This window comes from Morus notabilis, unplaced genomic scaffold (assembly GCF_000414095.1).
Source record: "Morus notabilis unplaced genomic scaffold, ASM41409v2 Scaffold75, whole genome shotgun sequence".
Classification (NCBI taxonomy): domain Eukaryota; kingdom Viridiplantae; phylum Streptophyta; class Magnoliopsida; order Rosales; family Moraceae; genus Morus; species Morus notabilis.
The window spans coordinates 326,311-350,942 of NW_010361425.1; the positions used below are offsets into that span (position 1 = coordinate 326,311).

At 36.3% G+C, this 24,632-nt stretch overlaps 2 protein-coding genes across 4 annotated transcripts in view; both read left to right on the forward strand.

Annotated features, from left to right (window-relative positions):
* The first annotated feature begins 276 nt into the window (after positions 1 to 276).
* On the forward strand, positions 277 to 4,112 carry LOC112091850. Its single transcript, XM_024166493.1, has 6 exons — positions 277 to 518; positions 1,318 to 1,551; positions 1,643 to 1,692; positions 1,787 to 1,892; positions 1,993 to 2,051; positions 3,565 to 4,112. The coding sequence occupies exons 2-6, from the start codon at positions 1,426 to 1,428 to the stop codon at positions 3,614 to 3,616; spliced, it is 393 nt and encodes a 130-aa protein (XP_024022261.1). The 5' UTR covers positions 277 to 518; positions 1,318 to 1,425; the 3' UTR covers positions 3,617 to 4,112.
* A 3,384-nt stretch (positions 4,113 to 7,496) lies between these two features.
* Positions 7,497 to 24,632, forward strand: part of LOC21406593 — a 35,699-nt gene continuing 18,563 nt past the window's right edge. The window contains exons 1-17 of one of the 3 annotated variants that reach the window (XM_024166456.1): positions 7,497 to 7,809; positions 8,393 to 8,640; positions 8,798 to 8,879; positions 8,965 to 9,042; positions 9,135 to 9,194; positions 9,355 to 9,459; positions 9,838 to 9,948; positions 11,134 to 11,175; positions 11,900 to 12,013; positions 12,103 to 12,173; positions 13,531 to 13,667; positions 13,747 to 13,853; positions 14,005 to 14,047; positions 14,197 to 14,288; positions 14,521 to 14,569; positions 23,365 to 23,435; positions 24,062 to 24,181. In XM_024166456.1, the coding sequence (XP_024022224.1) occupies positions 8,564 to 8,640; positions 8,798 to 8,879; positions 8,965 to 9,042; positions 9,135 to 9,194; positions 9,355 to 9,459; positions 9,838 to 9,948; positions 11,134 to 11,175; positions 11,900 to 12,013; positions 12,103 to 12,173; positions 13,531 to 13,667; positions 13,747 to 13,853; positions 14,005 to 14,047; positions 14,197 to 14,288; positions 14,521 to 14,569; positions 23,365 to 23,435; positions 24,062 to 24,181 (1,359 nt within the window). In that variant the 5' untranslated portion in view covers positions 7,497 to 7,809; positions 8,393 to 8,563. Of the gene's footprint in view, positions 7,810 to 7,911; positions 7,928 to 8,392; positions 8,641 to 8,797; positions 8,880 to 8,964; positions 9,043 to 9,134; positions 9,195 to 9,354; positions 9,460 to 9,837; positions 9,949 to 11,133; positions 11,176 to 11,899; positions 12,014 to 12,102; positions 12,174 to 13,530; positions 13,668 to 13,746; positions 13,854 to 14,004; positions 14,048 to 14,196; positions 14,289 to 14,520; positions 14,570 to 23,364; positions 23,436 to 24,061; positions 24,182 to 24,632 lie in introns of those variants that run through there. The other 2 variants (XM_024166458.1, XM_024166457.1) reach the window with 2 other exon arrangements.

Genomic DNA, 24,632 nt, shown 5'->3' on the forward strand with positions numbered 1-24,632 from the left:
AAGTAGAGAGAGTTGATACTTTTTACTGTTTAAAAATAATTTGAATGGTTAAATTTAAGATGAAAGCTAAATTGAGCTGTTTAACTCAGTTGAAATAAAAAATATAATTCAATCTATATGATTATTAAATATCAATTTAAACTGTACTCACTATTTAAACTGAGTTAAACAAAACGGACCTTAGTTTGAAAAATGTCGAGTTTTCCTCTAGTGTACGGATTTTAGTGTATAAAACCGTCAGCCGACATCTACATGGTTACCGATTGTAACCTACGATATTCAATTTTCCGTAGTTAAAAACTTAAGGTGTATTATGCAAAAAGTTAAAAATAGAGTTCAATAGTACAATTTACTCTTTTTTCCTTTCGACTTTAATTGACCAGCGGCTCGCTCCGGCGAACTCATCAATCCCCCTCCCGGAGAACCCGGCGACCTCTCTCTCTCTGAAAACCTCCCTTCTCTCTCCTTCTTCCTCAGCCGCCGCTTTCAGAAGCCACTCCTCCTGTTCTCCTTAGAACGTAAGCCAACGATCTTCATCGTCTTTTTTTTTTTGTGAGTTTTGCTCATTTGATTTACTCATGCCTTTTTCGGATTTCGGAAATTGATTGTCACAGCTCCAAAAGAAGCTGATTTCTTTCGCAATTCCAAATTTTTTTTTCCTCTTCTTTTTTCATTCCAATTAAGTATTGTTATTGCCGATTTTCTAGTCTTCGGCTGGAATAGTGAATCAATCTGGAAGCTGTTTTCTATCTTTTTCCTTCCTTTAATCAATATGGGTGGTGGTTCGTTGTGTGAAATTTCAGCTTTTCTTAGCTTCTCTGAACGTTCATGGATAGCATAGTATTTGTCGAAATAATATAGGCTTAGGAACAATAGTTCTGTCGCCGAGATTTGTGTGGTTTTGTTTTCTATATCCAACACAGAAGAGCTTCTATGAGCAGTTGTACTTGCTGATTTAGCACCATTTATACTTTTTTTTTACGCAATCTAAATTTATGAATGTCTCTTACGGCAGTCAAGTCAAATTTGAGCAGAAAAAAAAAAGAACCAAAAAAAAAAAAAAGAAAGAAGAAGATTTTGTCACATTTGGTAGTGTTTTTGTTTGGCTTTATTGTGTGGCTTGTGCATTGTTAACTTTACAATGATGATTTTACTTCCCAAGTTTTTTATTGCTTTCTGATATATCTTCGATTTGATCTCACTATTTCAGTTCACATGGATAGATGCTTAATAGGCATACAGTGATTTTATCCGCATTTCTTAATTCTCCTGGCTGAACATCTACAGTAAAGTGATAAGTTATTTGACATGATGCAGGGGAGCACAACTTGGTGTTTGCATCCACACATCTTCCTTGACTCTTAAGACATGCCATTATCTTGATATCCAAATTTTAATCCCAGAACACCCAAAATAGAGAATCAAATGGCAAATCAAAAGGCTCGGCCTCCTATTTCCGCTCTTATAATCAGAATTTCCCTTCTTTTATCGTTATTGTTATTATTGACCGCTGTGCCCACTGCTTTCGCCAAATCTCGTCGCCCTATAACTGTATACCATCAACCTGTCTGCTGTTTTCTCGTTTTCTTATTAAATTTTATTTTTATTTTGGTTATTATTTTCTCATATGGCATTTTCACAGGACCTTGAGACCAGACAGAAAAAGAACCAGTGCTATGCCGATATTGAGAGGTACAGAAGTAAATATTAATTGCTTTGTAATAATGGTTCTCATTTTTTGTTGGATTGTATGATTGTTTTTCACTGTGCTTTACCTTTGGAACAGTGGATTATGGGGTTGGCAATGCAAGTCTTCAGCAACAGCAAAAGAAAATTGTGCTTTACGCTGCCTTTCTCCGACTTGTTATGAGATCATTTATGAGAGTGATCCGGTAAGGGATGAGGCAAAAATTCTCTTACACAATTGGTTTCATCTAGTTCGTGCTTGTGGGGTCACCAATTGGTTACATTCTATGTGTTTGATTGTTGTAGCTTGAAGAAGGAGAGAAAGATCTTGTCAGGGGACAAGAGTTCAAGTACTGTATGCATAAGTAAGTTTCGTAGTTATTGGATTTGAAAGTTTAATAGAGCTAATGTGCTAAAAGTAATTTTAAACGTATAAAAAAGTACTGCCACTAGTCCATTTGGTTTTTTTTTTTTTTTTTTTTTTTTTTGGAAACAGGAAACTTTATTAATATAAGAAAAATTATGTACAACCAAAAGAGGAGGAGTTGTCCTTTTAAGACGATATCCACAATTTTAGCTTATCATTTTGAATTATGTTAATATTTAAACGATATCTACGACTTTAGTTTCACAAGTTTGGCCTTCATTTGCTGGATTATGTGGAGAGCTGGAGTCTTTGGACATGTCTGGCGCTCAATGTATAAATGTTTGTGTGTGCAGTTTAGAGATAGAACTGCTGATAATATATGAACTATATGCATTTGACAACTCTTGATAGGACAGGTGCTGGGTTAAAGGGTATTTAGTTTAAGCATTAGCGGTTTTTCGTGGCCGGTAACTGTAAGGTAGGAACTGTAGAGATTATCGATGTGCTAACATCATATACTCTTAACTACCAAAGAGAGTGTTGACAACATGAATTACCTCTTGTTCCATAACCTTTATGGAGTCAGGAGTGATTGAGCACCACGTGATAATTAGCAGGTGCGTGTTTGCTGTTTTCGAAGAGAATATAAGTCAGTGGCTGGTTGGTGTGACAATTGTAGTATTTGTTGCTCTTATTTCATATATGCTAGAGAGGCTTCAAAAATTAGGTAATGTGTCTAAAATCAATAACAAGAAAACTAAATAGCATCTCTCAATATTCATGTATCAAGGGTGGTGGTTTGTATATTTGATCTACCCTGGGGAAGAAAACGTGGAAAGGAAAAAATGATTGTTGGTGGATGCTCTTTGATGTTAAGTCTTGTTTCTTTTATAATTAAAGCATTTTGTCCACAATGTATTTTTGACCAAGAGGATGTGCGACTCTGCTCTGATGTCAGTTTGTGCGGCATTAAGGAATGTCCTGTCAATGTGTAAGGGACAAGTAGTTTCTATTTTCATCTTGAACGTAGACAGTAAACGCCCTTGTCTTTATGAAACTTGTATATCACCTTGTTGTCATTCTCCGTTCAAGTTGACACTGATAAACCTTGTGCTGCATTTGGTTCTGTTTATAACAGTTTTGGCTTTTTAGTATTATCATACACTCTTTGGATAGGGATAGCAGACGGATTATATCTAACCATTTGCAACACCACACAGAAAGAATCTAAGATTATAGCTTGCTTAGGGCCCGGCAATTCAGGTCTTGTATCAAGGTCATAGGGTGAGATCTGATCCAAGTATATGCTGTGCGGACTGGGGATTGACCTTCCTAGCCAAAATTACTTGTCATATTATCTGTGTTGGTGTCTTGAAAGTTCCTATTGTAGTTTCAACATTTTTCGTCTCCCATTAACTTATGGGTAACATGAGAATTACTGTTCTTTCTTGCTTACCTCTTTAAATAGTTTGTTACTGTGTTTCACTAAAGTATACAAGTCGGCATTGCAGATTATCGTTGGGAGAGAGCCTTGAAGGTATAAAAAGTTCTTTCGAGTACTAAACATTAATTTGGCTCCAAATAAGGGCGTTGGGTCTTCCTTTGGTTTCCTGTCTACCGCCTTTCCGAAGAGGGATAAGCAGAGAAAAATGAAAGAAAAAGATCTGGGATTTTCATATTGCTAGTTCTTTGAGGTCCTTTCTAATCTGTTTTTCTGCGTGGGATGATTTAAATGGCGTTATAAATCAGATTCGGAAGGAATTACAGCATGATGATCACCAACTCTACTTGAATTAGTTTTTCACAAGTGAGAAAACAGAAACTTGATTGATGGATTTCAGTTATTGGACTGTGAACTGGGTTTAACCTTGCATCCATGCACAAATACAATAACATCTTAACATTTTATCTGGCTATATTCTTGATAATCCAGTCAGGTAGCTGAGCTTCTTAGCTCCAACATTTGGATGGAGTCTCCGTTATTGTTATTATTTTTTTCTTCTCTATGCATGTATCAACACTAAACAGAAGTTAAAATTCTAAGAAGTAATTTCCAAATGTCGAGCAAAAACATTTGCATATCTTGCATCATGGAGTAGTGGATTAATTGATTTTTGTTTTTTTTAAGAGATTAGATTAGATATATTCTTCATCAATAAAATAATTAAATATCAACATTATTTGATGAGTTTTCAATGGTTATATTTCTATCGGTAATCACCTCTAAATATAGAAATTTAATGACGTGGAGCAATACAAATTTAATTTTATTAATTGTTATTAATTTTTTTGTCAATTATTCAATTTATTATAACTGTCGGATTAATATCTTGGGTTATAAAAGTGACACCTAGTGATGGATAAATATTAGAGTCACCGTTAAAACCACATCCCAACATTATTATAACATATTTTTATAGCATTATTAGTAAATAAGTTTTTGATACAAATAACAAAGAGCAACATATGTCATTCTCGATCATTTAGATAATATTCACAAAATAATATTGGTATAAATATATTGTAGAAATGCAAAGAAAATAGAAATTTGAGAGCTTCATTTTCAATACTACCGAATAAGTTTGTCGTCGGAATTAAAAAAAAGGTATAATTTCGTTATCTAGTAGATTATCTCCTCTAATTTCATAATTACTAAGTAGTGCAATTCTTTATGGAGCAATACTATATATCACCATTATTAATTATTGTAATATTTTTTAGTAATTACAAATTCAAAATGTTAAAAGCGCGTTTGGAACTCGTTCTAAAATGATTTTATTTTTTGTATGAAAATGAAAATGAAAACGTTTTTAATCTCATACAGAAATCATTTTTGAAAATGCGTCTAATAGTTTTATCAAGAGATTATTTTCAGTATAAAAAAACTCATTAATGTCTCTATCTCTTTCTCTCTGTTCGAGAGATAAGAAAACAAAAACAAAAAATGAAAAATGATTAAAAGTCATTTTTCATTTCTCTCTCATTTTACACTAAACCAAAAAATCATTTTCATTTCTTTTTTTGTCTTTATTGCGCCAAACGTCGTTTTAGAAACGTTTTCATTTTTTTCTCGAAAAACGTTAAAAAAAACAGAAACAATTTCATTTTGGAATGAAAATGATTTTGTTTTCTGTATGAAAATGAAAATAAAAACGTTTTTATTTTCATTTTGGAATCATTTCTGAAAATACGTTTGGTAGTTTTATTTTGAAATTGTTTTCAGTTTTAAAAAAACTAAAATTGTGTTTGGGGGACGCACAGTTGCAGACGGGGGGGGCGGGCAGTCGCAGACGGCGGGGCGGGCAGTCGCAGAAGACTGGGGGGAGGGCGCGCAGTCGGAGACGGGGACGGGGGGCGCGCAGTCGCATAGTCGCAGAGTGAATTTGCTAAAGAGAGAAAATGAAAACAGAAGAATGAAAACGGAAATAAATCGTTTTCAGATTTTCATATAAGGACAAGAACGTTTTTGTTTTTAATTTTTCAAAAATTTGACGCCAAATGCGTTTTCATTTTTCATTCTCGAAAATCGTGAAAAATGAAAACGAGAAGGGAAACAAACAGGGCCAACAGCGCGATTAGTTTCAATCTCAGAAACGTTTTTCACGTTTTTTTGGAACAAAAACTAAAAATAATCTCAAAAACGTTTGGTTTGTGTTTTCTTAAAAATTGAAACTGAAAACGTTTTTGACCCGTTTCATATTTTGTATACATTTCTGAAAACGGTTTATACTCGTTTTCCATTTTCTTCTACTCTCCTTTTCTTCTTTCCTCGCTGTTCTTCGTTCTCCGTTCGACTGCACCGGGTGGGGATGGGCTTCTCCGACCGCCCCCCCTCCCCCCACTCTTCTCCGACTCCCCCGACCCCACCTCTTATCCGATCTTCTTACGGGCATTATAAGGAGTACAAGACCTCTATCATCCACCATCAGAGAAAAGTGAGACAAGACTGATTGACAGGCAGGGAAGGAAAGATGCCGTGAGAGAGAGAGGAAAAAAATGGGTATGCGCCCATTTTGGCCATTTTCAGCATCAGTGTTTTGGTTGAAAATAGTAAACAAGAATAGGTAAATGGATTTCTGTTACCTCCATGCCCAAACTGTTTGATCATAATCCGGAGGAGATAAAATAACGGTGATTTTCAGATCTGGGACGTGAAGGAGGCATGGCTCCGGGGCATTGTTTCGACACGGAGAGAATAGAGGAGAGAGACGATGGTCATCGGCGCGAATCTTCGACAGAGAGAGAGAGAGAGAGAGGAGAGGGGGACAAAGAGAGAGAGAGAGTGCGGCCGCCGCCCCTTCCTCCACCTCACCAGAGTCGGAACCCTGGACGACTACTTCTTCTCCGACGACCTCGCTGCCCCTAACCACACACCCATTTCCTCTGTAGTAGCATAACACACGTTTTCATGTATATAATGTTTATTTAATATATTATTATTTTAATTATTATTATATATTTTTAAAAATTAAACCACTAAATATAATTTTAATTTTTTTTTAAATTAAAAATAATCTCAAGATAAAACTATCAAACGCATTTTTAAATTTTTATATAAAAAAACACAATAACAAAGGTTCCGTTTACTTTGCAGATTCGAATTTTCAATTCGAGCTGAGATGTGACATTTTCTGAAAGCTTTTTACTGTAGCAAAAAAAAAAAATAGATGTTATATTTTCTGAGAATTTTTTACTGTAGACACCTAAAACTGAAAACTCAAATCGGTAAAATGAACGAGACCATTGAACCGGAATTTAAACTTCTTGTACCAAACATGCTCAAATTTAGAGATATCAGTGCAAAAAATCATATTTTAAATCATTAATATATTTTAGAAATTACCACGCATAAAATACGAACAATGATTAGCAAAAATAAATAAATAACTAAAGAAGGGTGAAATTTTGCTGTCCATAGAGCAAGCAAAGCAACTAGTGCGCGAGAAAAAAAAAAAAAAAAAAAAAAAAAAAAAAAAAAACCCCCCCACAAAAAGCATAATCACCTCCTTTTTTGACCAATAGAGCAAACATAGCAACTCACTCCAATGTGCAGATTCACCACTTTTTTGACCAATAGAGCAAACATAGCAACATACTCGAAAAAAAAAGAAAAAAGAAAAAAAAAAACTCACTCTAATGTGCAGATTCTCCACTTATGTTGACCATTCTTTGCCAATTGGCCACACCAATGAATAAACAATTTCCTCTCTTCTTCCTGATCGTTTCCAAAAAAAAATTCCCATTTTCACACGCTCCTACTTTTGGCTTTTTGACACTCTATTATCATTCCAAGTCCAACTCAATAACTACAATACAAATGGAAAAGCATGGAAAATGGGCATTTTCCTTTTTCAATTGGGAATTTCTCTCCCGTAATTTTATATTTTTCAAAGGTGATATCTATCCATTTTATATATACTTTTTTAATATGAAAAAAGTTTTAATCAGATTTAAATATTGAAAATTTACAGTATGTCTCTTTGAGGGGACCTTTTTAATAGCTCCCACCCCTAAATTAGAGGCATTGACAGACTTTTTTGCCCAAATAACAAACCGTCAAAACACTCAAACCACGCAACCGTACAACACTGTTATTCAAGAACATCCATTGTTTCCCCTTTTGTTTTATGCTCTTTTTGCCCTTTTGGGCATTTTAGTCGGATCTGTGGCCTTCTTTCTGTTTTCTGATTTCTCACCTTTTTCATGTTTTCCTCTTTAGAGGGCACCTGAAGATAATATTTCAAGTACGGGAAAAGGTACTTCACAAATTTGTTTCTTTTTTTTTTTTTCGTGTTTTCTGACAATCCCATCTTCTTTGGAACTTACATGGAATATCCCACCTTTTTTTCTGTTGGAAACTTCTGCTGAAATTGTGTACGTGATTTTATGGTATTCGGTTTGTTTGATTTAGGAATATTTAGCTTTGTATGGTCAAGATTTGTTAGTATTTGGGAATCACTTTTCATGTTTTAATTTGACACTTTTTTTTGGGACTTTGACCATGTTTTTATCTGAGGCGCTTCACATGAATTGGGAAAGTTATTTGTCACCAACTTTTCTTACGTTTTGTGTTTGCATTATTTAGCTTTGTAATATGGTTATTGAAATTGCCTTTGGACAAATCCAATTTGAGGTTAAAGGACAGCTTTTTGCCCTTTTTACTTATTTATCAAGACAGTTAATTAAGAAGAATTATTTTATCCATTTAGTGTTCTATATGATATTGTATTTATGTTTCCTGACATGGGTTTTTCCTATTTGACGTTGTTCAAAACTTACGCCTATAATTCTATTTTGTTTTTCATTGTGTGGCATGACCAACTCTTTTGCTCTTAATAGTTATAGGGATACTTGGGTAGTGCAATCTTTTTGGTAAAGGCATTGGACTTTGAAGTATGGGAAGGGAAAATGAATTGGGCTAAAATGCGAGATTCAGTTGGTTATTATGGAAAAGATCCGTTATGATTCAATCAGAGGTTGTGTCAAAGAGAAGTTTGAAGTTTCAATGAGATGTCTTCTCTTAAGGGCTCATTGCATTTGCTCAAGGATGATGGGGTCCAGAATCATAGTCCTGATGTTTTAGATGGGTAATCGATTTCTCTTTTTGCAAGTTTTCGCGTCTTAAATATTTTTGGGAGTTACGTTTTGATTTTTTTGTCAGTATGTTGGAATTAGTACTTGCAATAAGAACTCGAATTTGGATATGATCATCATCATTCCTGTTTTGTTTTCTTCCTTTTTTAGGCATAAATCCGAGAAACATTTTGGCCCAAAGAATTTAAAAGGAGATGGGAATTTTATTCATCTTCAAGACCGAGAGGCTATGGTATAATCATATCATTATTTTTTCAGTCGAATCAATACAATAAAACTCAATACTCTTCCTTTACACTAACAAAGTCTGCAATTAGGAACTGTATTCACGAGTCAGAAAACAGGAAGAGGAGATCCAGTTTCTTCGTGAACAAATTGTTGTTGCCTCTGTGAAGGTATGCCATTTCTTCCAATGCAAGTATTGCTATGGTTAATGTACTTCTGCATTTTCATGTCTAATGGAATGCAATGGTTTTCATTGTTCCAGGAATTACGGCTGCTTAATGAGAAGTATGCATTAGAAAGGAAATTTTCGGACTTACGTTTGGTATGCTCATATCTTGAGATGTATTAATAAATCTTTAGCGTGCTGAAGTCCTCTTATTGCAATGGTTCTTTGTTTTTTTTTCTCTTTGACTTTGATAGTATTGCTGCCCTATATTCGTTTCAAAGTTCTGATGGTGAAATAACATTATCTTGAGTGATAGGCAATAGATGAGAAGCAGAATGAAGCTGTATCTTCAGCCTTAAATGAATTGGTGCGTAGAAAAGGTGATCTTGAAGAAAATCTAAAATTGACCCATGAATTGAAGGTGAATTAATAACCTAATTCTCAATGCTGCTTATCCTTTACCTTCCAAATAATATTATGTATTTGCTATGTTATGCAAATTTTTAGCAGTCACGCCAGATTGTCAAGTTAAGCAAATAAATTTTGACAGAATCACAATATTAATGTAAATATTGACTTTGTTTACCATTGAAGTGTCCCATCTATGATGAGAAATGAGGAGCATGTGTTTTTTACTGTCTAAATATCAATTTAGAAGTTTCTTGAACTACTTTGTATTTATATTAGTGCCTCTTGCAGCTTTCTTATATTTGTTTTTTTTTTGTTCATACCTTTTTAAAATTTTTTTTTCACGGGCAACGTTGCTGTATTAACTATTAACGATGTATTTGTATATTAGGCTGCTGAAGATGAAAGATATGTCTTCATGTCATCGATGCTTGGGTTGTTGGCTGAATATCGCATTTGGCCTCGTGTCATAAATGCATCTTCTATATCAAGCAGTTTGAAGGTAATTGGTTAAGTTTGTAAAGCATGTTATAGCTGTAAAGTATGCTTATGAATTTCTTTCCACGCACAACCAACTACAAATCCACAACTAAGGACCTATTAAGGCAGCAGGTCTGGTGGTCGTAGGCCATGATTTACATGGATTGGTAACATGAAGTTTCACTTTGGTGATTTATGCAACATCAACAAGTAACTACTTTAATGGCTTTGATGAGTTTTTTGTGGCTAAATTCTGGTTATTAGAATGGTGAAGGGATGTTCTACCATGGCATCTCCAGCAGTCGAAAAGAACACTAAAATTACCATTCAATGTTCCTTAAGTCTACGGTTCTTAGCATCTCGGCTTTGAACAGATGTCTTTGATTTTGCTTGATTTGAACCATCTCTGCCGAGTCACAGCTTACAACCTTCTGTCATATGGGAACCTTGCCCTACTCTCTAAAGCTTGTCAGCCTTATAAATTACTAAAGCTGCTTGGCCTTCCACATGTCTCTGTGAACTCCTATTCTACTCAAGCCTCGACTGAGCATTTTGTAAAAGATACATTTAAGTTCTACTGAGGGGCGATGGGTAAACGACATCTTGCTAGACATCCGGTCGACTGTGTAAAAGTTTCACTAATATGTCAACTTGTATCATTCTCCAATGAAACAGCATATCAGAATAATAATTAATGATTTTTTTTTTTTTTTTTTTTATAAGAAACGAGAGAATGTTATTAATAAAAGGACAAAAAGAAATGGTACAACAGGGACAATGAGTCCACCAAAGCAAAACAAAACCGGAAGCAAAAAAACTAAGAACACAAAACTAATGAAGGGCTAAATCCTATCCTCTAAGCAAGTCTGAAAAGGAAAAAACATTGAGGCCTTTAACTTGAGACAACCACAATGCCACAAAATTTAATTCTGTCCCAAACTACATTAACATCTCCCATTTAGGTGAAAAAGCATTGTCATGCTACTTCACCTCGGTCACTTCCAAATACAATAGGGATATTGTTCTTTGGTAGACATTTGGGTGCTCTTTAAATAGTTCTCATAGCATTTCTAAGAGTTTCTCTTTTAATATCACTTCTTTTAGGCCTATAGGAATGACTAAAACACACTGTATAACTGAGCATGATTTCTCTTATCAGTCATGTACTTGTTTTTGAATAAAGCTTCCTATTTTCATGTATCTGCAGTACCTACATGATCAGTTGCAGTGGAAGATAAGAACTTCACATGTAAGCTTCGTATCTTGTGATTACATGATTGTAATGATTATTCGTATTGGGAATTTACATCTAATTTCTACAAAGTGTAGCAAATTAGTCTAGTCTATTTTGGCTTGTACTCTGACTTGATTTGGGCTCTTAGTGTGTCCCCTAAAACTATGTGAAAGTGCGTATTTTGAAATGGTTAACCAACAAAGGTTATATATGACCTAGTTTTGCTAAAAGTAGGTTGTTGGCTTGTATTTGTTTGCTAAGTTCTTGCTGAAAGCTAGATTACAAGACCGGACAGTTGAAGAAGAATAGGAAACATAAAAATAACTGAAATGAAGGGAAAAGAGAATCTAGGCATTTGACAGCTCACACTCAGACTAGGCGCATGAAACTTCAAGCTGAACTGTTGAATATTTAATAAATCTCTAATGGCCGCTTTATAAATTATCAATCTAGCTTATCAGCTGCACTCTAATGTAGAGTCAGAACTGAGATATTCTGAAGCTTGCAGTTTGTGAGCAAAACATCTATATAAAGGCCATGAATCAAGTCAGTAAGGCAACCCCAGAAACCACCTCTTAGGAGTTAGGTCCCTCAACCTTTAATCATATTCAGGACAACTTGGTCTTTCAAGACTTGTGTGTACGCTTAAATGCCTCATTGAAAAGTTTTCTCTCAGACTTACAAGTGATACGTGAAGATGTTTGCCAAGTACAATAAAGGCATTTGTGCATTTTTGCAGGACAAAATTAGAGAAATAACAACAGTGGTGGAAACTCATCCTGAAAGTGGATCTCATAGCCAAGGTGGCAGAGCTTCTGGTGCATTGAATGGTCAAGTTTCTCATAGACCCACGGTAGTATTACATACCATGTGAATTATGCTTTACTATTGAAACTTTATTTATTTATTTTCACTGAACGTGGATCACCTCCCTATAACCAGTTTGTTGATGAAGAACATCCGGATCCAACTGACAATTCCTCGGCTTATATGTCTGATCCTCCAGATACGAGGTATTGATGCTAACCAAAAATGACATTCTCTCTTTTCATAATGAGCACTGCTAGGTTTCCTTTCTTTGTTGAGTTCTATTTAAGTTTCTTAAATTTTGATCCTTCTTTTACCTTACCACTCACAGTTGAATTTGTGCTAGCTTTTAGCTACATTAGGAGTAACTTTTTCTCATCTCTTATTTGTGTCAAGTACTTCTAAACTTAATGAGCTTACATGTCTCAAAATGTCATTCTTGAATGTTAATAAGCATGGTATCCTTACTCTTCGTTCCTCTTCCAATAACATTTTGGTGTCACAATGACTTATTTACTGAGACTTTCTATGTTGACATGCCCCAAATACTTGAGCTAATTTTGGAATGATTTGTCAAATTTTATAATATTTCTTTTACTTCCCTTTGAAATGAACTATTTCACAATTGCCTTTTTTTTCCCCCTGCTTTTTCTCTTTTAGCTGGAGATTTTAGTACATATGATACTATGGGTTTTATTCCTTCTTGTTCATTCTAAATAACAGTGTTTTGTTTTAAATGTCTCTATGAACACTACTCAGTTGACGGTTAGGAACTTTTCATATAAAATTTGGGTTCTCGTGTAAATGTCCTTTTCCCATTTTTGTTGACAGCCCTGAGGTTCCTACTTTTGAGCCTTTTAATTACATTTGGAAATCTTGTGTTTCCCAAAGAGTTAAGTTTTTGCATGGTTGGTTTTTCATGGGAAATTAAATACTTGTGATATGGCCCAAAGGAGAAATCCTCACATTTCTCCGACTCCTTACCGGCGTGTTTTCCGTAAAAAAGAGGGGCAATCACTTGATCACCTGCAAAGTTACTAAATAATAATTTTTGAAACTTTTAAAGGAGGCAGGTTTTCTTTGGCTGTTCCTTGCACAATGCAAATCTTTATTGATTTGAGGATATGGTATGTCTTGGTTCCATGCAAGATTTTGTGGAGATGAATGGTGCTTGCATTATCATGGACAAGATGGAGGGAGAGGAATTCCATAATTTTTTAGGAGGAGATGGGGCTGATAGCTATTTTTGGAAAGCGAAATTCTTAGCCTTGCTTTGGGCTCCAACAACCGACAAAGAGTTCTAGGACATTCCGTTTTCTTTGACTATTCTAAATTGGATGGATGTAATTGCAAAATAAAATATCGTTTTATTCTCTAGGATGATCAAGTTCTTTTTTTTTTTTTTTTGTCTCGTCTTTCTCTCTTTTGTTTTTCTTGAGGATCTTGGAGATATCTCTCATCCTTTTCTACTTGTAATTGATAAAATAATCAGTGAAAGGATATTTCTTATAAAAAAAAACCTTTTCTTATCAATTTGCCTTAGCTGAAACGGTACACTCACAGGGAGGTGGCGAGCGGTTTCCCTTATGGTTCGGTTGATAAAGGTGTTGCCAATGCGGGGATAGGAGAAATGGCAGGTGGCAACTTGTTTTCCTCTCCCCTTCCCAAAACAAATGAAGAAATTTATTCTGCTTTTGAAGGTGATTCCCCCCCTCTCAATTTCTGTGCCAGTGGCTTGTTCTCTGATGTGTCTAACATTTTCTAGTTATTTCAATTTAGAGGGCCCTGGCATAGATAATTTCCAGATTATTGGTGATGCCATACCAGGAGGCAAACTTCTTGGATGTGGATATCCAGTTCGAGGAACTTCTCTTTGCATGTTTCAGGTTAAATTCCTTGTTCCATCTATTAAACTGTTTGATTTATCTAGCTGTAATGAATCTATATGCATATCAGTATACTACATCTATGCGTGCGTGCACATACACACCGAGTTTTCTGTTGTTTAGATGTCATCAATCGTGTTTGTACTTTCAGTGGGTTCGTCACCTTCAGGATGGGACTAGGCAGTACATTGAAGGTTAGCAGAAAAAAAAAGATTTGACTTTCTTAGTACTGTCATTGCAGATTAGACGTTTTTAGTGAAATAACAGTTTGTCGTTGTAAATTGTTTTGTGTCAGTTTCATTTATCCTTTTTAGTTTTACTATAATTATATTTTCTGATTCAGGAGCTACAAATCCAGAATACATTGTCACAGCTGATGACGTTGATAAAATAATTGCTGTTGAGTGCATTCCAATGGATGATCAAGGCCGTCAGGTTTTTATATAACTTATTCAATAATGCTAGATCTAGTCATATATTATGCCTCATAGAAATATGAAAGAATGTTTGATGTGTGCGTGTGCGTGGATTCGTGCTAGGATGATTTTTTAATTAATTATCCTGTGTAGCTTACTGCGTTAAATGACATATTGTGAAATCTGGCGCCTTTTTTCCAATACATGTGATGGGAATTATCTTCTCTGACTTAATTTGTTACCATTTCCAGGGAGATATTGTCAGGCTTTTTGCTAATGATCAGAACAAAATAAAATGTGGTAAGCTTCCTGAAAAATCTCAAGAATATTAAACTTAAAAATCATATACCTAATTTAGTTGGTTAGTTTTATTTTACTTGTCGAATATAGGATTCATTTGTTTTACTTTGTCATCTTTTGGGTGTAAGGATGTTGGAAATCGGAACTGTTTTTGGAAACAATCATTGTAAAGCTGTAAATTAGCTAATTAGCTGTTAATCTTTGTATTTTAGGAAAGTATCTGTCAAAAGTTATTCTCTCCCTAGAATTAGCTATATTCCTTAAATCAGTGATTACTTTCCTGATTCGAAGGATTTTTATATGCTCTGTAAATCCTATTAATAGATGATCAATGAAAAAAATAATTATTCCCTGAAAAACTCACTTTTCAAGTTGGTATTAGAGCGTAGGCGATTGCTTACTGAAATTCTTCTTCTTCTTCCTTTCATTCGATTCTCTGCTCTTTCTATCACCATGTCTGATATTTCAAATGAATTCCCTATTGTTCCTCAATCATCTTTGAACAATCCCACCGCCACTGATTCCACAAAAATCAGTACAACCACCTCGGAATCCCATTCTGTCCAAATCACCACGATTCGATTGAATGGTGACAATTTTCTGAGATGGTCTCAATCAGTTCGGATGTACATCAGAGGACGTGGAAAGATGGGCTACCTGACGGGTGACAAGAAGGCTCATGCAGAGGATGATCCGGACTATGCTACATGGGACGCTGAGAATTCCATGGTGATGACATGGCTTTTGAACTCTATGGAAGAAGACATTAGCTCTAATTACATGTGCTATCCAACGGCAAAAGAGCTTTGGGAAAATGTAAATCAGATGTATTCTGATTTAGGGAATCAATCTCAGATTTTTGAATTGACCCTCAAACTCGGTGAAGTTCGGCAAGGGGAGGACAACGTCACAAAATACTTCAATTCTTTGAAGCGGATTTGGCAAGATTTGGACCTCTTCAATACCTATGAGTGGAAATCTGCCGAGGATGGACGCCATCATAAGAAGACTGTGGAGGATAATCGTATCTTCAAATTCCTGGCTGGCCTCAATGTCGAGTTTTATGAGGTAAGGGGGAGAATCATTGAAAGGCAACCCCTGCCTTCAATTGGTGAAGTTTTTTCGGAAGTTAGAAAAGAGGAGAGTCGGAGGAATGTGATGCTGGGCAAGAAGGGACCTGGAGTTGCTGTTGAAGGTTCAGCCTTGGTAACCACGGGTGGAGGCTATAACAAAGCCACCACATATCAGCGTAGATCAGATGACAAATCACGTCTTTGGTGTGATTTTTGCAACAGGGCTCGCCATACCCGTGAAACTTGTTGGAGGATCCATGGGAAACTTGCGAATTGGAAAGGTAAAACAGGTGACAAACTAGGACATGCCCTCACTGCTGCTAATGAGGCCGAAACCAACCCCTTCACTAAGGAGCAGATGGAGCAGCTTCTTACACTGCTGAAATCCAACTCGACATCATTTGGTACTCCTAGTGTTTCTGTGGCATACACAGGTAATGAATTAAATGCTCTAGCTTGTCATTCCAAATCATCTGCTCCATGGATAATCGATTCTGGAGCATCCGACCATATGACCAACTCTTCAAATTTGTTTGAATCATATTCACCGTGTCCTGGAAATAAAAAGGTTAGGATAGCGGATGGTAATTTCTCACCCATTGCAGGAAAAGGTCTGATAAAAATTTCTGAGGGAATAGATCTTAAATCTGTTCTCCATGTTCCTAAACTTACTTGTAATCTCTTATCTGTCAGCAAATTATCTAGAGATTCTAATTGTTGTGTCACCTTCTATGAATCCCTTGTATTTTTCAGGACCGGAGCTCGGGGAAGACGATTGGCAATGCTAGGATGATCAATGGTCTCTACTATTTCGAGGATAATTTACCTAGTAATAAAATTGCTCAAGGACTTAGTAGTATTAGTTCTCTTTCTGTTCGTGAACAAATAATGGTTTGGCATTGCAGATTGGGCCATCCTAGTTTTTCTTATTTGAAACATTTGTTTCCAGCGTTGTTTAAAAAGGTTAATCCTTTATCATTTCAATGTGAAAGCTGTTTATTGGCAAAGAGCCAATGTAAACCTTATATTCAAAAAACTTATCAAGCTTCAAAACCATTTTTTCTCTTCCATAGCGATGTTTAGGGACCCTCAAAGGTAACCACTATTTCAGGGAAAAAATGGTTTGTAACCTTTATAGATGACCATACTCGTCTTTGCTGGGTATATTTAATGCGGGAAAAATCTGAAGTTGAAAGAATTTTTAAAGATTTTTACACAATGATTGAAAATCAATTTTAAACAAAAATCAGCATTTTGAGATTTGATAATGGAACAAAATATTTTAATAAAGTCGTGGAAACCTTTTTAAAGGAAAAAGGTATTTTACATCAATCATCATGTTCAGATACTCCTGAGCAAAACGGAATAGTTGAACGCAAAAATAAACACTTGTTAGAAGTAGCCCGAGCTATGATGTTTTACATGAATATTCCAAAATACTTATGGGGGGATGCCATACTAACTGCATCATATTTAATCAACAGGATGTCCACAAAAGTTTTACAGTACACTACACCACTGAAGTGTTTCAAAAAGGTATTTCCAGATTCTCGAATTAATTCTGAATTACCTTTAAAAATATTTGGTTGCACTACATATGTTCACCTTCCAAAAAGGTCACGGTCTAGACCCAAGGGCAGAAAAATGTGTTTTTGTAGGATATACTCTTAATAAAAAGGGTTACAAGTGTTTTAATCCCCTTACAAAACGTTTTTACACAACTATGGATGTCTCTCTTATGGAAAATACCCCATATTTTACCAAAAATTTACTTCAGGGGGAGAACTTAGTTGAACCAAATTTTTGGGAAATTGTTGAACCCTTACCTAATCCGATCCTTGATATCTCTTTTAAATCAATGGAAAAAGAAAATAAGGAAACTAAACCCACTGCATCCGAACCCAATATCATTGGTCTGTCAGAAAAAGAAATACTACGAATGAAAAAAATTCGCAGCAATCTTGAGCCTGTGGTTTATGCAAGGAAGAATATCCCTGGAAGAAGTAAAGACCAATTAATCATCCTAACACATGGTCAAACGGAAGCCCTGGGTGATGGTCTTCCAAGTGTCTGAAGTAATTCTTCTATTCCTACTCATTCTTTGCCATCACTCTCTAATTCTAATTCTGAAATTTCTGCACCCGAACCTTGTTTAGAATTAGCCCCAGTAATTCCTACATAGGCCCTTGACACTGATCTTCCCATTGCCCTTAGAAAAGGAACCCGCACGTGCACTAAGCATCCTATTGCCAAATATATTTCCTACAATAATCTCTCTAACAACTATAGAGCATTCACTACAAATATTTCAAACCTTGTGGTGCCTAGAAACATTCAGGAAGCACTAAATGAACCGAGTTGGAAATTGGCAGTGTTTGAGGAAATGAATGCCTTGAGGAAAAATGGTACTTGGGAGATTGTAGAATTGCCGAGAGAAAAAAAGGTTGTTGGGTGTAAATGGGTCTTTATAATAAAGAGTAAAGCTGATGGAAGTATTGAGAGATATAAAGCTAGGCTTGTGGCAAAAGGTTTCACTCAAACCTATGCGATAGACTACCAAGAAACCTTTGCCCCGGTAGCTAAAATAAACTTAATTAGAGTTTTGTTGTCTCTTGCAGTAAATTCTAATTGGCCCTTACATCAATTGGATGTTAAAAATGCCTTCCTTAATGGAGACCTAGAGGAGGAAGTGTTCATGAGTCCGCCACCAGGTTTCGAAGAAAGTTTTGGAGCTGGAAAAGTGTGCAAACTGAAGAAGTCCTTATATGGACTCAAGCAGTCCCCTAGAGCTTGGTTTGAGCGCTTTGGCAAGGTGATAAAGCGGTATGGATACACTCAAAGTCAAGCTGATCACACTATGTTCTACAAACATTCAAAGGAAGGGAAAGTGGCCATCTTAATTGTGTATGTGGATGATATAGTGCTAACTGGAGATGATTATAGTGAATTAGAGAAGTTAAAAAGAAGACGCACTGAAGAATTTGAGATCAAGGACTTGGGGGCATTAAAATACTTTCTTGGAATGGAGTTTGCTAGGTCCAAAGAAGGTATTATTGTAAATCAGCGTAAGTATGTGCTCGATCTACTTAATGAGACGGGTATGTTAGGTTGCAAGCCTGCTGAAACGCCAATAGAGCCTAATGTAAAGCTACAACCTACAAAAGCTGAGAGTGTGAAGGACAGAGAGCGTTATCAGAGACTCGTTGGGAGACTGATTTACTTATCTCATACACGCCCTGACATAGCATTCTTTGTAAGCATGGTTAGTCAGTTTATGCATTCACCCGGATCGGAACATTTTGAAGCTGTTTACAGGATTCTAAGGTACCTAAAAGGAACACCAGGTAGAGGCCTTCTGTTCAAGTCACGGGGACATCTACAAATTGAAGCCTACACTGATGCAGATTGGGCTGGAAGCATAGTGGACCGAAGATCTACCTCGGGGTACTGCTCATTCGTGGGAGGTAACTTGGTTGTTACATGGCGAAGCAAAAAACAGAACGTAGTTGCTAGAAGTAGTGCGGAGGCTGAGTTTAGAGCTGTGGCACATGGCATCTGTGAGATTATGTGGATAGGAAGATTGCTAGAGGAATTGAAGGCATTGGGGTCATCTCCAATGAAGTTGTATTGTGACAACAAGGCTGCAATTTCAATTGCCCATAATCCAGTTCTCCGTGACCGCACAAAACATGTAGAAGTGGATAAGCATTTCATTAAGGAAAAGATAGATAACGGTTTGGTGTGTATGACCTATATTCCTACTGAGGAACAAGTGGCAGACGTCTTCACCAAGGGGCTGTACAAAAAACAATTTGACCTTTTAATTGGCAAGCTGGCTACGGAAGATATCTTTAGATCAGCTTGAGGGGGAGTGTTGGAAATCGGAACTGTTTTTGGAAACAATCTTTGTAAAGCTGTAAATTAGCTAATTAGCTGTTGATCTTTGTATTTTAGGAAAGTATCTGTCAAAAGTTAGTCTCTCCCTAGAATTAGCTATATTCCTTAAATTAGTGATTACTTTCCTGATTCGAAGGATTTTTATATGCTCTGTAAATCCTATAAATAGATGATCAATGAAAGAAATAATTATTCCTTGAAAAACTCACTTTTCAAGTAAGGATAATCTGATTAGGCACAATCTTATATTTTATGTTCTATCCATTCTTGATTTGAGCTGATTTTTGGAAGTTTTATCCGATATAACAGTTAAACAACGATCTTTACTTGTTTACGGTTCTACTCAAATTTGTATTTAAAGAATATGAGAAACTACAAATTTCACTTCATTATATTCGTTTCTCAAATCAGTGGATTTAAATTGGACATTATCAGGTTGTCCATCATGTCGTCCATCATGTCGCAAAGAGATGTTAGCATGACACCGTGCCTACACTTGATAAAAATATAAAACCTATAATTTTAAGACCCCCACTGAACTATAGCTTTTATGTAGTTTACCCCCAAACTTTTTCAAGCAACATAAAGTTTAGAGGGTAAATTGTGACACTGTAAGACGAAAAACTCCCAATATTTCTTCAACATCTTTTGCCTTTTCCGAAACTTTCTCCACCAAAACTTATGATCCCTTCACAACCTTCTTCTGCCTTCCACGTTTCTTCTCAACTCCTTCACCAACAACATTCACCTTTTCCCCACCGTTATTGACGAAAAAAGTTCCGAACTTTCCTCTTCCCGACCACTTTCCACAACTTATTTTGCCTTTTCTGGAAGTTGGTCGGGATGATGAAAGTCCGGAACCTTCAGTCAAGCATGGTGGGGAAAAGATGAATGTTGTTGTGGAGGATGTTCTAGAGAATGGAAAAAATGTCAAGAATGTTCAGGAAGTTGGGGATTTTGAAATGGCGAATGTTGTTGAAGATGGTCGAAATAGAGTGCGGACGCAAGGGTTGGAAAAAGGAGGTTTTGGGCGAATGTTGTTGAAGAGGACATTGCCGAGGCTTGTCCTGTATGCCGTGAAAATTGCAATTGCAAAGCATGCTTCTGTTTGGATGCACAATAACAAAGATTGAGAATCTGAAATTAAATATTAGTAAGGACGAAGAAATTGAGCACTCAAGGTATTTGCTTCAAGGGCTTCTTCCATTTTTGAAAAGATGAAATGAGGAACAAGGAATTGAAAGTGAGATGGAGGCTAAGAGACAAGAGTTACATTAGTCTAAAAAGGAGAGTATTTATTGCAACAACTGCAAAACTTCTACGGTTGATTTTCACAGAAGCTGTCCTCTATGTTCATATGACCTTTGCCTCGGTTGTTGCCGGGAGACTCGAGATAGACACCTGCAGCCTGTAGGGAGGTGGGGAGGGTGTTATTATGCCATTCATTAATCGAGGCTTAGGGTATTTGCATGGTGGTGAGAGCAAAGAGGAAGCTCCTTCTGGCTCCAGTTGTAACGACAGTGTTATTCCATTTTCGGAGTGGAAAGCAACTAAAGATGGAAGCATTCCTTGCCCTTCAAAGTTCTTGGAGGGCTGCTGTGGCGTGCTTCTAGAATTGAGGAGCCTGTTTCCAGAAAATTTTGTTTTAGAGTTGGTAAAGAAAGCAAAAGAACTAGCAGATTCTTACAAACTCATTGATACATCTGAAATTCCTACACATCAATGTTCATGTCTCAATGCCAGGGATGCGAGTGAGATGAGTATCCACACGGTAAGGAATGCTGCTAATCGAGAAGATTCTGATGACAACTATTTGTACAATCCAAAGGCTAGCAAATTCCAACATGAAGATTTGAAGCTTTTTCGGTGGCATTGGAAGAGAGGTGAACCGGTAATTGTTGATAATGTGCTTGAAACTACATCAGGTTTAAGCTGGGAACCATTGGTCATGTGTCATGCGTGTCGTCAATTGCATCATGAGAAGCATGATAGACATTTGGAAGTCAAGGCCATTGATTGCTTGGATTGGTGCGAGGGTGACATTAATAACCATAAGTTTTTCACTGGATATTTAAAGTGCGTTTTGATTTTAAAATGTGGCCCCAAATACTCTTTTTTGTTTTTTTTTTTTTTTTTGATAACCTAGGGTATCCAGGCCTCTTTGAGCACCTGACTAATAGACCCTCCTATCCCAACACACCAGGGCAAATTGAGGGAGGTACCCCAAGGGGAATCGAACCCAAGACCTCCCACATGTAAGGTGAGATCCTGAGCCACTTAAGCTGCCCTTTGGGTGTTGTGGCCTCAGATGCTTAAATTGAAAGATTGGCCCCCCGTCTAATTTATTTGGGGAGTGTTTGCCTCATCATAATGCCGAATTCATCTCCTGCTTGGCATGTCTACCTCTTAATGGATTTTTAAACCTCTGTCAAATTGCCTGAGGGATCTTTAAAGCCGGACATGGGGCCCAAGACCTATATTTCTTATGGTGTTCAACAGGAGCTTGGATGTGGAGATTCTGTAACCAAAGTTCATTGTGACATGTATGATGCAGTAAATGTTCTGACTCATACTGCTGAAGTGACATTTACACCTGAATACTCATACTGCTGAAGTGACATTTACACCTGAATATACACATCCTCTTAATGTTCTGACTCATAGTCAAATACATGGTCTGATCATGAATTGGGTGAATAACCTGTTGTACTAGTCATACTGCTAAGGTTGTTCACCCCATTCATGATTAGACCATGTTTTTTGACAATGGAGCCGAAAAGGAAGCTTAAAGAGGAATATGGGATTGAACCGTGGGCCTTTGTTCAAAAACTTGGAGATGTTGTCTTCATAGCTGCTGGCTGTCCTCATCAAGTTAGAAACTTGATGTGCATAACAGTCGCACTTGACTTTGTCTCACCCGAAAATGTTGATGAGTGGGTATTTTTGACGGAAGAATTCCAAACGCTACCTTCCAGTCACAGTGCTAAGGCGGACAAAGTGGAGGTGCAAAATGCCCTTTATGCAATGAAGGAAGTTGTGGAAACTTTGGATCCAAAAGAAAGGTCTAAGGGAAAGCGAAATCGGGAAAAGGGAAAGAAGGGAAAGAAGGGAAAGGCAAAGTTGTCTAAGAAGACAGAGCCTCAACTATTTTCAACCTTAGTAATTACCATACTTTCGACTGGGTACTCTTTTTTTTGGTGTCGTGTATATCCTCTCTATAAAAACTATCTTCTCTACTATCTTTGTGCAGTTGCTGCTCTTTGTTTTTGCCTAGTAGTCTAGAGAGTTTATGACTGATACAATGAAAGCTTAACATGGTTGTAAGAACTTCCTTTTGTAGAAACAAACATTTTGAAGCAATATAGTTCTACGAAATCTTTTGACGGAATCTATACTGATCACATAGATATAGTTTCAAAAAAAAAAAAAAAAAAAAAGACCTCCCAATATTTCCATGTGGATGGAGGGCAATTTCTTGTAACAGTTTGATAGTTCAAGGCATATGCTTGTGACATTTTAAAGTTCGGGGAGTAAGTTGGGACAAAGGCAATAGTTCAAAAGAGATTTTTTAAAATTAATCCTTTTATTTATTGCAAATTGACGAGAAGGATGGAAAATTAGTTGGTTCGCGAGTGTAAGCATTCTCTGGGACATTTCAAATGCTAGTTGTTGAACTAAAATATCCTTTGCATAAAAAGTCAAGACAATAAGGACTGTTGCTGTTAATATTATTTTTGCATACTTCCCTTTCAAATCTCTTCAACTGCTTCCTTCTTCCAAATGTGATAATATGTTTGTCTTGTTCTCTGGTGACGCATTTTACAGACCCAGAGATGCAAATGGAGATTGATACGCATATTTCCAGAGGAAACGCCACATTCAGCGTTCTGTTGTTGGTATGCTTGGTTTTTGTTCCATCACTTTTTCCATTATTGTATTGTTGTTACTTATTTCTTTGGTTTAACACTATACTGTTGTAATTGCCTTTTATTTTATTTTATTTTTTTCATTTTTTGTTTTGTATTTGCTGGTTCTGTTTTTTTTGTTTTTTTTTGTTTTGGCTTTTTTGTTTTTTCCCTTGAGGACTCCTCGCCACCTTTCCTTTGTACTTGTTTCTCATAATCAATAAAGCTTTTTTCTTATAAAAGAAAAAAAAAAAAACACTATAATAAACTGCTAGCCTTTAGGAAAATTTGTGCTTAATGAAAGTCACGTATTCTTATTGGGTTATTTGGATTTTTGTTTTAGGAAGAAAATGAACATGGGCGCAGATGACGAATATTACATAATTCATACCAATTTTGGCTCTTTCCATTTTAGTTAAACAGATTATCTTTTACCATCTCTGCGTGTCTTGCATAATTCATATTTGTATTCGAAACTTTTAAGGTTGTTAGTACTTTATGTTGAAACTTGCTGAATAGTTTTGAAAACTGTTATTTAACTCCAGAATATTTTACTGCCAACTGATGATATGTTATTACCTGGGCTTTATTTTGTTGTTATTTTGTTCTTGAAACAGATGGATTCTCCTGAAAATTGGGAGCGGACAACCCTAATTTTGAGACGGTCCAGCTACCAAATTAAGATAAACGGTACAGAAGCCAACGTGATCGCGGAGAAATTCTCAAAGGATTTATCGGTATGATGTTCTTAAACTTTTAGTTTGAGGCTTTAAATATTAAGTTTTATGTGATGCGACAAGATGCTCTCCAACTTTATAGCTCTGCAAGAATCTCAATTAGCGAAATCTAACTTCATGACCGGGCCTCTTTAGGAAGAAGATCTGCAACTTCTGCGCAGAAAATTCACACACGCACACACACACAATTATATATCCTCTTGGAAGATTAAGTCAAAAATTTCTATGGTAGTTTAGTGTACTTTCCCTCCCCGCGACAAGATGCTCTCCAACTTTATAGCTCTGCAAGAATCTCAATTAGCGAAATCTAACTTCATGACCGGGCCTCTTTAGGAAGAAGATCTGCAACTTCTGCGCAGAAAATTCACACACGCACACACACACAATTATATATCCTCTTGGAAGATTAAGTCAAAAATTTCTATGGTAGTTTAGTGTACTTTCCCTCCCC